The following is a 12,265-nucleotide window of genomic DNA, read 5'->3' on the forward strand; positions in this document are numbered from 1 at the left end:
ATATGTCTGCCCAGCTACCTCGTCAATTTCCAATGACGAAAGCAAAGGGCTAATTCTTCTTCTTCTCAGTAAGCTCTTCGTCCGCCTCCTCATCCTTCGCCTCCCTCGTCTCCGTACCATCTTCGCTAAACATAGTCTCTTGGGCTATAGGTATTGTCAGTAAATGATTTCGTCCCGATGATACTTTCGAACAAAGACTTACCACTCCAGAGCTCAGCGTAAACGCCAGCACGGTCAATCAATTCTCTATGCGTGCCCATCTCGGCAACGTGGCCCTCCTTCAGCACAATAATCAAATCCGAGTCAAAGATGGTTCGCAGCCTATGGGCCACAAACACACTTGTGCGCCCCTTCTCGCGAAGAATGCCGTTGATGTTCATCATCAAGGCCTGTTCAGTATGTGTATCCAGCGCGCTTGTTGCCTCGTCAAAGAACAACAAGGGAGGGTCTTTGAGGAGCAGTCTGCTCATGGCCAACCTCTGCTTCTCGCCACCAGAAATCATCATGCCTCGCTCGCCAACCTTGGTCTGGTAGCCTTCGGGGAACTTCTCGATAATGTCGTGAATGCGGGCTCGCTTTGCGGCTGCCACAACTTGGTCGTGAGAAGCATCGATTTGGCCATAGCGGATGTTGTGTTCGACGGTATCATTGAAGAGGGGAGTATCCTGAGGCACCACACCGATGGCCCGGCGCAGGGAATCAACAGTGACGTCGCGAACATCCTGGTCGTCAATAAGAATACGACCGCCCTGAACATCGTAGTATCTGAACAAGAGTCTTAGGAGGGTGGATTTACCACAGCCACTGGGACCAACGACGGCAACCTTCTTTCCAGCAGGAATAGTGACGGTCAAATTGTTCAGGATGGGTCTTTCGGGGTGATATCCAAAGCTGACATTTTCGAATTTGATTTCTCCACCCTTGACCAGAGCCAGAGGCTTCGCAGTTGGCTTTTCCACAATGTTGACGTTAACTTTCTGCAAATTGAACAGCGTCTCCATATCCAAGAGAGACTGTCGTAGTTCTCGGTACACTGAGCCAAGGAAGTTTAGCGGGACGGAGAGCTGGAAGACAAGCTGGTTCACCATGACAAGGTCTCCGACAGTCAAAGTTCCCGCAGCGACTCCCTCAGCGGCAAAGTACATCATGGCAGTCAAGGCCGTAGAAAAGATGACATTTTGACCGCTGTTGAGGAAGGCCAGAGAGGTAGCTACCTTGATGGAGCTCTTTTCGTATTCTCTCAATGCCTTGTCATAGCGCGAAACCTCAAACTTCTCATTGTTGAAGTACTTGACAGCCTCGTAGTTGATCAGCGAGTCCACTGCCACGGTCGAAGCTCGGTTGTCGGCGGCATTGGCCTGTCTGCGAAACTTTGTCCTCCAGGCCGTCGTCCAGATTGTAAAAGCCGTGTATCCAACCATGGTCAGCGCCGTAACCGCTGCGAACTTGACTCCATACTGCCATGTAAGGATGCCGCAGACCATGCTAATTTCCAATGCCGTCGGGAGAATATGGAAGACCATGCTCGTCAGGAGAAAGCTGATGCCCTTCGTACCACGATCCATGGCTCGCGTCAACCCGCCTGTCTGCTTGGAAAGGTGGAAGCTCAAGTCAAGTCGTAAGAGATGGTTGAAGACATTCCGAGCCACGCCGCGGATCGCCTTTTGCGCAACCGAAGCAAAGACGGCATTTCGCAATTCCTGAAACAATGTAGCACCTATCCTCGTAGCTCCGTATGCGATAATCATGGCACCCGCTACCGTCGTCGCAGTGCCGCCGACAGCGGCAATATCAATGTTCATCGAATCAACAATGCTCTTGAAATAAAAGGGCACCTGTACGTTGAGGACCTTTGCGCCGATCAGAAGAGCGACGGCAAGTCCCACGCGAACCTTTGTGCCCACATCGCCCTTGGGCCACAGATATCGCGACATTTCCTTCATAATGGCCCAGTCGGCCTTGCGCTGCTCCGTTGCGGACTTGTCCACGCTCACAAGAGGATCACTGTTGGGCTTGGGTCCCTTGGCAGCGCCCTTGGCGGCATCTTTAGCAGTAGCAGCAGCAGCGGCAGCAGCAGCTATAGTCGTCTCGGCAGGAGATGTTTTCGAGCTCGTCGGGGGAGGTTTCAGCGATTCGGGAATAGGCGACGGCGTCTGCTCGCGGCGAGACACCGCCGAAGTCCGGAGGGGTCGTTGGAGTTGGAGAGAAGCAATCGGCCTTTGCGGGAGCCACGGCGGGAGGCTATGCGCCTTCGCGACGCTGCATCGCGGGCAGGCCAGCGGCGCGCGAGGCAGAATTCGGGGGATCATTGTCGTAGGTTCCCTTCAAGGGAAAACATCCTTGAAGCTGCGGAAAGCAAGCCGAGAGAGAGAGAGCTTTGCGGGTTTGCTAGAGGGAGGAGAGCTTCGAGCGGCCCAGATCCAAGTCCCCCGCGACAAGCAGCTTTTTGGCGGGGAGATTTGCGCACGTGTGCCGGTTCTCGAGGGGCTGGAGGGCCAAATATGGGCTTCCAGAGGATTACAGTCGCACAAGAAATGCGATTTCAAAGAATTGGACAGGTCCGGCAAATTGGCGCAGAAATATCAATGTCTTGTCTTGTCGCGGCGTTTTGAAGCTCGGCTCCGGTTCGCGAGCCGGCGACGCTATGGTGTCATCCTTCACACCTGAGGCATCACGGCTGGTCCACTGGAGACGGAGTTGGTTTCGGTGAGATGCCCGCCTGGCCGACGTTGGACGGAATTACATGCGCAGATTGGGTGAGATACGAGTAGGTGAGAAATGCCCCGTATGGAGAATCTAGTCTAGTTGTTTGTTTGATTGTTTGTTATCCATGCGCCAACGGAAGAGCAATCACTGACGGCTGCTGTCTTATTTCCGACGAATCACTTGCTGACAAAAGAACCAACAAGACTCAAGCTACAGCATCAGCACTTACAACTTCACACAGCCCAGAGGTGTTGGCCAAGATGACCCAGAATAACAGGCACAGATACTATGAAATTCGTCAAATATGTCTCCATCTTCGTCTATCTTCTCTTTTCCCCACCCTCGACTGGCAACGCTCTCCGCTTGATCCAGACCTTGAGCGGCTTCTTCGGATGCTTGTTGGCAACAAGTTTCCTCGTCTGAGGCTCGCTCCATGATCCCCCCTTGGGCGCCTGCATATCGTAAAAGGTGATAATGGCAGCCGCATATAGCAGCATCTCTCGCAGCGCAAATTGCCTTCCCTTGCACATCTTCAAGCCGCCACCTATGTGTAAAATGGTTAGTAAAAGGGGTCAAAAGGCAAAGCTTCGAAGGGAGAAGCGAAACACTCACCATATGGCCGCATCGTTCCCAATTCTGCCGTCAGGACCTTGTTGCCGCTTTCATCCACTGTTTCGCGCACATGTCTCTCGGCCTGCCACTCAGTCGGGTTTGAAAAGTATTGCGGATCAAACTGGTGCAGCTCTTGAGGGATGTGTGCATAAGTCCCCTTCTTCAACAAGAAGGATTCTCCGCCTTTCCCTCTTGATTCCACCACCGTATCGCTGTACATCATCTTCATGGCCCATCCGCAAGAGTAAACCCTCATGGTTTCGACGTACGAAGCTTTAAGGAGCGGGCATTTGGTTATCAGTCCATCGATGTCGATGTCCTCGAGCACCGGCGGCACCCAAACTGCAGATCCAAACTCGTTCTTTGGCTGCACGGCTTTGACATATGGCGCAATCTCTTCACGAACCTGTTCCAAGAGCACAGGATCCCGGTAAAGCTCAAAGAGCATCCACGTGATGAGGGGGTTGGAGTTCGCAACCGAAGCCCACAGCAGCGCCAGGTCAAAGGACGCACGGCCGTCGAGTGACACTCCATGCTGCCTGAACAGCACAATCCTGCTTTTGACCAACTGGCTGACGTTGTCCAGATTCTGCCACTTGGGGTCGACCTCTTCGCCGTCCAGGTGCTTGTCCATGGCTTCGTTGAATTCGTACAGAAATGCCAGAAGACGTCTCCTTGCCAGCTTTCCGCGCTGAAGACGCGGCCAGGGAATCCAAGAAGGAACGCTCATAGCCAACAGAACAAAAGCCTCGTTGTATATCCACATCCATTTCCACACCTCGGGAAAGTTTTCGACAAAATCAGTGCCGTAGATGGCTGGAATCGCTGTTGTTGCGACATAATTCCTCGTCAGCTCCATCAGGTCGACTTGAGTGGTGGGAACCCCTTTGTCACCCTCTTCAATAACATCAACGTCCGCCATCTTCTCCCATTCGGTTTGGTCCATAGGATTCGAGTTGAATGTCACAAAGCTATTAATAGTTTGCTTCACCTGCGATAAAGCCCCCCCAGTGATCTCGCTAAGCCCCGGTTCGGAGCTAAGATACTTGTAGAGAGCCAGAGCTTCGGGGAATATCTTGTTGTAAATGGCCGCGTCCTTCTTGCTCACGCCAAAAGTAGATCCCAGCAGGCGATTTGCCAGCATTTGCTCCTCAGCAGCCGGGCGATGCAGGTTCAAGAGTGCCGCAGCCAGCGAAGGCTTGTAGACGAAGTGGTGCATCTTGCCGCCCATTTTCAGAGAAAAGATGCCATCAGGGAATCGACTCCGCATGCTGGCCAGGAAGCCGCCTTGAGCCATGGAAAACGCATGTCCGAGAAACGGAAGCCAGTAGCTTGGCGATGCAGGAATCTTGTGTTTGCCGCTTGCGTCCACCGTGGTAGAGCTTCCGGTGAGGGCTTTTGTTGTGAGAATGAGGACGAGAAAAGTAGCAACGACGGCGACAGCAATAGACTGCTGTCTCTCGTCCAGCCTCGAGGTGAGGTCGCTCCAAAGAGCCTCGACAGACGCCATTGTGCAGGCCTGAAGAGATAAAATCAACAAAGTTGACAGATCAGGTCGCCTGTGCTGAATGATTGAAATTGATGCGTGAGGGGTTTCCGGTTTCGATTCTGAGCATTGCGTCTCTTGTCTCGATATATATACGGAGCACACTCACACTCGTGCTTCGGCTTGTTGGCGCTAGGACTTCGGTTGCGGCTGTTGTGTTAAAAGCAATTGATTGACCTGGACGAATGAATCATGGGCCGAAAGATGACCAAGTCGCCATGCAGAATCCGAAGACCTTGTAAAAGCACCGATCACGAATGAGAACTAGCCATCCATACCGCAGTTCCGAGGCGGATTGTTTGCGGCGGGATTTTTTCTCCAGGACTTTTGAACATAGACCAGAGAGAGAAGCGACTGGACTTGATGATGCCAGCGAGTAGATTTTCTCTCTTTTGCTGGCTAGAGTCAAGGCGCAGGGGTATCGGAAAGGCTGCGCCCCCCACCTGGCACATCAAATCTCAGCTATCAGCTTACACAGAACTCGGTAGCTTCTGTCCACCATCAATTCGGCGTTCATTTGTTCGGTGCCGAAGCCCATGGCCGGCAGGTTTCAATGCTAGGCGGGATTACGAGACTAGTAGAGCCTCAACTCTGGAGATCGGCGCGTTCGAGTATGAATAACTGATTCAATCTGGAAAGGCTGTAAACCGCGAATAGACGTCATGTGCTTGTTACTACCTGGTTCTCGGTAAAATAAAAAAAAGCAAAGAAGCGTCACATGCACCATCACAAGCACAGCAGGCAGCGATGCATCAGACAAGGGTTCAAGGTTCACGGCATGAACAATCAACAAAGACGAAACCCCGTGTTTGCAGCGAAATGGCCCGTCATCACGAATGGCCAAGGAGGCATGGATGGTTGAAACCTAAACACTTCAAAAGTGCTTGCGACAATAGGTACCTATGCAAGAAGATATATGTCTTTCAGTCTGCTCTACTTCGCTCATTTTTCCAACTCCAACATTCATCGCTGCAAAAACTATATCCCAACACCATCTCCTTCATCAAGCCTCCTTCTCTTTAATCGCCTTCTCAGCCGCCAACAGCTTCGCTTTTGCTCTACTCTCCTCAACCTCCCTATTCAACCTCATAATCTCCGCCCTCGCACCGTCCCAGCGCTTTCTCCTCCCAGGAAACAACCTCCAAAGAGCCGAAGTAAACGGACCGTCCATCACCATCCTCCAAAGCTTCCTCTCTCGCCACCAAAAGATCCATCCCTTCCATCCCCAGCCCACATTCTCCTCCACGCCCGTACCGGCCGTTTTATCTGCCCAAGAGAGCCATTCGCTGGGAGGTACTGCAGTGGGAATCACGGCTCCGCTCTGCGCGAGAGTGCATATCCTCTTCTCCTGCTTGTCCACCCATTGCTGCATCGTCGATCGCGGCGGGAGCGAGGCTTTTCCGGACCAGACTTGCGCGATGCACATGCTCGCAAGATCAGCAAGGCAAAACGCACCAGTGACGAACCAGACACAGCCGAGGAAGGCCAGCGAATCAGGTGCGCTCATGGAGAAGACGTTTTGATACAGTCGCGGATATGGCCGGTTTTTCGAGCCAGGAGCCTGTAGCCAGCTGGGCGAAGGCGTTGAAGATGGATCGTATGCCTTCTCCAGCAGGCCGAAATCATTCTTGTATCCCGTACAACAGATGACCGCGTCGGCTTCAATGACCTCGCCAGAGGTCAATTCGATCTGTCGACCTCCAAGAAACCTTTGAATGCCTTTAATCGACAACACCGCTTTGGATCGAAGGTTGGCAATGAGCGTGTCGGAAATCACCGGGTTGGCCACAAGAACCGAGAGAGCTGGGTCAAGTCCCCAAGCTGGATCGACCTTTCCAAATGCGTCGGTCATGATTTGTCGAGCTGTCTTGTTGTATAGCCTCTCGGCAAACTTGGGAAACAGTCTGTTGAGGGTCCCTTGCAGGTTGATGAACCTGTACGATATGCGGCTTGTGGCGGCCACCCCGTCGAGGAGTCGAGGCATCTTTCAAAGGCCAGTCAGTTTCTGTTCATCATATATAGCATTCTCCAAATGAGATGAAAGAACCAAAGAGGAAAAATTCATACAATAACGGCACCGTGGTGGTGTGATATCGAAATTTGGGATGCATGGCCAACAAGTGCATCTGCAATATCACTTCCCGTATTTCCAAGCCCCACGACGACAACTCGCTGCCCAGAAAAGACTTCAGGCCTAGATTTCGTTAGACCCTCTCGGCGTGCTCAAGCAGCTCGATCATGCCGACGGCCTCACCTTTTAAATGCCCTGGAGTGGATCAATCGACCAGTAAACAGCTCAGCGCCTTCGAGCTCAGGCATCATGGGCCTGATGTGAGGACCCGTAGCCATGATAACCCCGTCAAACCACTCGCTCGGCCGATTTCCAAAGTCGAGCCTCCATCTCCCGTCATCTTCTCTGGATACCGACCCAACGCTCGTAGAGAGGCGGAAATGGGGTCTGAGGTCGAAGTGTTCCACATAGGCTTCCAAATAGCTCTCCACCTCCTTCGCAGTACAGAATGTCGAGGTTCCTGATCATCGCGTCGTCAATTTCAGCTGCCAGTTTGGCAAAGCATGTCTTCAAAAGGCCATAAATCAAGGCTAAAGAGCAGTGCTTACCTACGGGGAAAGGAAAATCGGTAAAGGATGCCTATTTCGAACTAGGTTAGTAAGAGAGCATCTTATCATTCAGTAAACGTTGACCAAGACTCACTCGATCAATTGACACGTTGACCGTAGTTGCTGAAGTGGAAATGGGAAGCAGTTAGAACAATAGCCAAGCATGATATCGTGAACTATAACAAAGAGAAGAATGATGCGAGCGTTTATCCGGTCTGTATGTCAGGGCAAGAATCTCGGCGCCATGGCCACTCACTTTCTATGATGCTCAGCGTCTCTTCATCTTCGGTGAAGTGCCACAAGCCGCCGACATAGTTGCTGCGTTCAAATCCCACCACGTCAAAGCCTTCTTCCAGCAGGTTCTTGACAGCGACGATCCCCATAGCCCCTGTTCAGCCGTCAGCTCTCCTTGCGTCTCTCTTACATTCCAAAGAGAATCGACAAAATCAAGGAATCCGCACTGGTGCTGACGGAATACCGGAAAGGCGAAATACATACCCAGCCCAACCACGGCAACTCTCTGCCGCCGTGATTCCATGCCCTCCATGGCCATTGTCAGTGGTCGAGCACACACTATGACAAACGCCACGATATCTGCCCAACAGCAGTTGAATCGATACCTAGGAATTAGAGGTAAGATGCAGACGCCAGGCACACTCGGGTCTTGTCTCGGCAACAGTAGTTTAGCTGAGAGACGCCAACTGAGGGGGTTTTCATGGCTAAGACCCGAAGACGCGTGAACCCACTATGGCAGATTAATCAACAGTCACTTTGCAATTCATGTGAACTCTTATTCATCGTATCATTGTTTCTATCTATTGTTCATGCTCTGTGCTCATATTATAGGTTCTCTACCAAGTCGGGCTCTCAACGATTCAACCCCAACCAGACTCCATCTCTGAACTGTCACAGCTACCAACATCTCTCGGCCTTCGCTGGAGCTTCGGCATTCTTTACAGCGAAACGGAAAAATCAATAAATTCACACGATCGAGCTCGCATCTACTGATACCTATCTAAGCATGTTTCATTTTCGCACAGCAGCCTACTCAAATTTGAGCAAGTAGACGTCCTAATTCTTGATTTTCTTTTTACAGACAAATCGAGCCAATTCTTTGTTTGACATGCACACGTTCATCAAACCCGAACCGTCTTATCATCCAGCCACAATTATCATCCATGAATACCCGCACTCAAGCATGGCAAATGCCCAATTCCAAACCATTACCCGAAACCCCTCCAATCCGTGAAAATCTCAGTGTTGCGCCATTATAAGTAGGGCGCTGGCAGCATAGGCATTCATTAGGCCAGAATCTTAGCCGGAAGGTCCTCCATGTCGTCCATGTCGCTATCTGAGTAAGGCTCCGCTGGTAGAGCAGCAATGCCGTTTTCTTCCTTTCTGCTCTTGTTCGCCATGAAATTCTTAGGTATCATTACCTGGGGAGTCTGCGCTTCCTCGAGATTTGAGTCTTCACCCTCATCAGCAGCAGCCAAGGGTATAGCCGGTTCGCTGTCCTCGATGGGGTCCTGGATGTCAAGAATCGCCCTTTTCGCCTTCTTCCTACCATATGTCTTCTTCTTTGGTTTGGGCGTGGCCTTTGGAGGTGAGGGCGGTGGCGCTTCCATCAAAGCCGGATCAATAGTTATGTCAACCTTGTTGTTTTCGGCTGCCCCAGTCTCCTCTGCACCAGAATCCTCGACAAACTCGGCACTTTTCGGTGCTGGTGCTGGTGCTGGCCTGCTGCCGAAACGAAGCTGCTGAAGAATTTCCTTCTCTCGCTCATCATCATCGTAGCCACTGCCATTAATTTCAGGTAGGCCTCCCGTTCGGTTATATTCGTTGATGATGTGCTGAGCAACGTCTAGCACTGTCAAAGCTTCCCAGCCGGGGACTGTCTGTTTCAGACGGTCCCAGAGCAATACCTGTGTGTGAAGACTCCATTGGCCGCGAAACTTCTTATCAAGGAGTTTTGCCCAGGGAATGTCAGCGTCCAAAAGCACAGAGGCTTGTTGGATAGCCAAGACTAAGCGATATTGCTCCTCTTCATGCATACTTGCGAGTTGTTGGCGGGCCGAATCAAGCTGAGAAGAAACATCCTCGTTCGAAAGGGGCATTTCAGCAGGTTCCGGGCGTTTTTTCTTCTCTGAGGCGGACTTCTTCTTCGAGGCGGACTTCTTGTCCTTCTTCTTCCCAGAAAGGCGATTCTGCATTGCCTTCCACTTTGTGATGCATTGCAGCCGGCTCCGCTTTCTTTCCATGTTCTTGCTGATATCTTGCCAGTCGAGTATGTCCTCAATGTTTTTCGTATGATAGGGATTCTTGGGGTCTTTTCGGATTTCTTCAATAGCCTCCATTGCCTCTTCGACAACTTGTGCCAGCAGCTTCTCTTCTTCTTCGCTCCACACATCCTTACGTTGGTACGGGCCACATACGATGTAATTGCGATACCGATCTCGGACATCTTCGGGATGGCGATTGATGAGACCAGCAATGTCGGACCATTTATTTCCATGCACGGCAATGAGCTGGGCGAGCTCTCCGTCTTGTTCCGGTGTCCATGTTCCTCGTGCGACAAAATTATGGTACTTTTTGCGAGCCACGTTGATGACCTTTTGCCTCTTGCGGTCAGGGCACACTTCAAAGAGGCGGTACCAGAGGCGTGCGTGAGCATCGCCGGCTGTTGTACCTCCAGGTGCTTGGATCATCTATTTTTCGAATACAGGGTAAGTAATTTGATTCTAGCCAGCAGCAAAAAGCAGTTTTGAACATGGCGGGCACGGTGCAACTGGGCCTTACCTGATTGACTTCAGCTTGTGTCATTCCATATTCGTCTCGGAACTGTTCAATAACGCGGCTTATGCCATCGAATTCGGCTTCCGTTAATCGTCCTTGCGTGTAATTTCCCGAACCGCCTGTTCTCGCCGGTGGCCCTTCATATTCTGCGTTTTCAGCATCCTCTTCCAAGGGCTGCAAAGGCTGCTGCTTCTGTTTCTTAGTAGCACGCTTAGCTCGTGCTCTTGGCTTTGGCGTGTTGGCAGAGGGGGACGGCAGCTCTCCAAGTGCCTGACGGTTCTTCTTGGAAGGCGTCTCTGGTTTGGTCTCCATGGTCTGCACAAGCAACACTGGTTTCACCTTTGTTCTCGTAGATCGCCGTCGTGCTGGGCTTTCCGTTGGCTGCTCCTCTACTTGAGCAGAATCTCCAGAGCCGTTGACGCCGGATGCATTCTGGTCAAGGTTCGCTTCGTTTGCCCCATTGCCCGCTTCATGTTGGCTACTCTTGTGCTCTCTCCATACCTCTCGCGCGATGTTGAGCATTTCCTCGTCATCACGATCATCTACGTGGTCACCAGATGTCTCTTGCTGGTCATTTGAGGCTTCTTCTTGTGGAAGCGAATCAATTGCCATGGGAGCCATGGGGGCAACTTGAGCTCGGAAAGGTACACTATTCTCCCTCGAGCGAGTTTCCTCTCCCGTCTGGCTGCGACGACGAGCACGAGCAACGCTAGGTGACAATTGCTCGTCGGCATTGGCGACATTGTCCTCAATCGCAGTGCCGAGTTGGGGACTGGCGGCAGTGTCTCTGGCATCCAGGCTCTCGGCCTCGTCTGGCGTCTGCTCAACAATCGGGTGGGCATCTTCAATGCCCTTTCTCTTTTTGTTTCGCTTGCCGTCCACGGAATCGGATGGCTTCCGCTTCTTCTTCTTCTTTTGAGCGGATTGGGCCTGCACCAAATCCAGTGCATCCATCTCGGTGGTGGCGTCTTCAAGCGCATCGGGTCCTCGTTCGTCATCTTCGCCGGCGGTGGGAGCACTCGATGTGTTTGGATTTGTGTCGGTAGGCTGATCCTCGGCGATATCGGAATGCTGCAAAGACTTTCTCTTCGACTTCTTGCGCTTTGAGGTGGCCGCATTGGGATGCTCGTCATTGGCTGCGACATCAGACATCCTGCTTTTCTTCTTGCTCGATTTGTCGCGTTTCGCGCTCCCACTGGAAGTAGGGGACTCAGGCTCCTCGTACTTTGAGGACTGAGGTGCCTGCGAAGAAACCGGGAGCTGTGACGCGTTGCTGTCAAACATTTCGAGATCGCCAAAGTCGACGTCGACGTCGGCAGATTCGCCTTCGTCCGCGTAGTCCTCAACATCATCCATCTCCTCGACAGGAGCGTTATCAATCTCAGCCATTGCAGCAGTGGTTGCCTCGCCTCCCAGGTCAGATTCGAGTTGCTCGCGTTTTGCTTGATCGAGCTGTGAAGAAGTCGATTCCAATTCCGATTGGGTCGACTCAGGTGCACTGGAGCCCATGAAATAGCGCAATTTGGAAGCCAGCTGGAAATCGGGCCATTTGGCGTTGGCAGGCATGAGAGCAGCAGCGAGTGGCGAGGGGATGAAGCTTTCGCCGTGCTTGTCCCTGTCCTTGGCCGTCTCGACTTCGGGATCCAAAAATATTATGGGACTTGGAATTTCGAGGGATGTGACTGGCCTTGGCCCAACCGCGATGTTTGTGCCTTGTCGGTGAGGCAGCTTAACAGTTGGTACACGCGCGCGTAGCTTTCGCGTTAGGGACGCCAAAGTCCCGGCCGATAGTGTGCTGACCAGTCAAATTGCAGTGGGGTGGTTTAGAGTCCAAAACAGCCCTACCCTGTAACTACCCTAGACCGCACCGGAAATTGGAAATTGGACACAGGCGGCTAGAAGCGCAGGTCAAGGAATCATAAACGCATAAATTCGTTGATGCACGTTAAAATATTCACGAGATTCTCCCGTCCGACTTACATTCAGAGC

The 12,265-nt window shown here is 52.0% G+C and overlaps 4 protein-coding genes across 4 annotated transcripts; all 4 read right to left on the reverse strand.

Moving 5' to 3' along the window:
* Positions 1-49: 49 nt before the first annotated feature.
* On the reverse strand, positions 50-2,309 carry Triagg1_5713 (uncharacterized protein; the record flags this gene model as incomplete). Its single annotated transcript, XM_062900258.1, has 2 exons — positions 50-144; positions 203-2,309. 2 exons carry the CDS (start codon positions 2,307-2,309, stop codon positions 50-52), a joined length of 2,202 nt encoding a protein of 733 aa, XP_062755226.1.
* A 717-nt stretch (positions 2,310-3,026) lies between these two features.
* Positions 3,027-4,828, reverse strand: Triagg1_5714 (uncharacterized protein; the record flags this gene model as incomplete). The annotated part of the gene is made up of 2 exons (XM_062900259.1): positions 3,027-3,250; positions 3,319-4,828. 2 exons carry the CDS (start codon positions 4,826-4,828, stop codon positions 3,027-3,029), a joined length of 1,734 nt encoding a protein of 577 aa, XP_062755227.1.
* A 1,039-nt stretch (positions 4,829-5,867) lies between these two features.
* Triagg1_5715 (uncharacterized protein) lies at positions 5,868-8,036 on the reverse strand (the record flags this gene model as incomplete). Its single annotated transcript, XM_062900260.1, has 7 exons — positions 5,868-6,848; positions 6,932-7,058; positions 7,119-7,395; positions 7,484-7,514; positions 7,578-7,606; positions 7,740-7,871; positions 7,982-8,036. The coding sequence occupies 7 exons, from the start codon at positions 8,034-8,036 to the stop codon at positions 5,868-5,870; spliced, it is 1,632 nt and encodes a 543-aa protein (XP_062755228.1).
* Positions 8,037-8,784: 748 nt separating this feature from the next.
* Positions 8,785-11,842, reverse strand: Triagg1_5716 (uncharacterized protein; the record flags this gene model as incomplete). Its single annotated transcript, XM_062900261.1, has 2 exons — positions 8,785-10,188; positions 10,280-11,842. 2 exons carry the CDS (start codon positions 11,840-11,842, stop codon positions 8,785-8,787), a joined length of 2,967 nt encoding a protein of 988 aa, XP_062755229.1.
* Positions 11,843-12,265: the final 423 nt, after the last annotated feature.

Source organism: Trichoderma aggressivum (assembly GCF_033847375.1).
Source record: "Trichoderma aggressivum f. europaeum strain CBS 100526 chromosome Unknown scaffold_021, whole genome shotgun sequence".
Classification (NCBI taxonomy): domain Eukaryota; kingdom Fungi; phylum Ascomycota; class Sordariomycetes; order Hypocreales; family Hypocreaceae; genus Trichoderma; species Trichoderma aggressivum.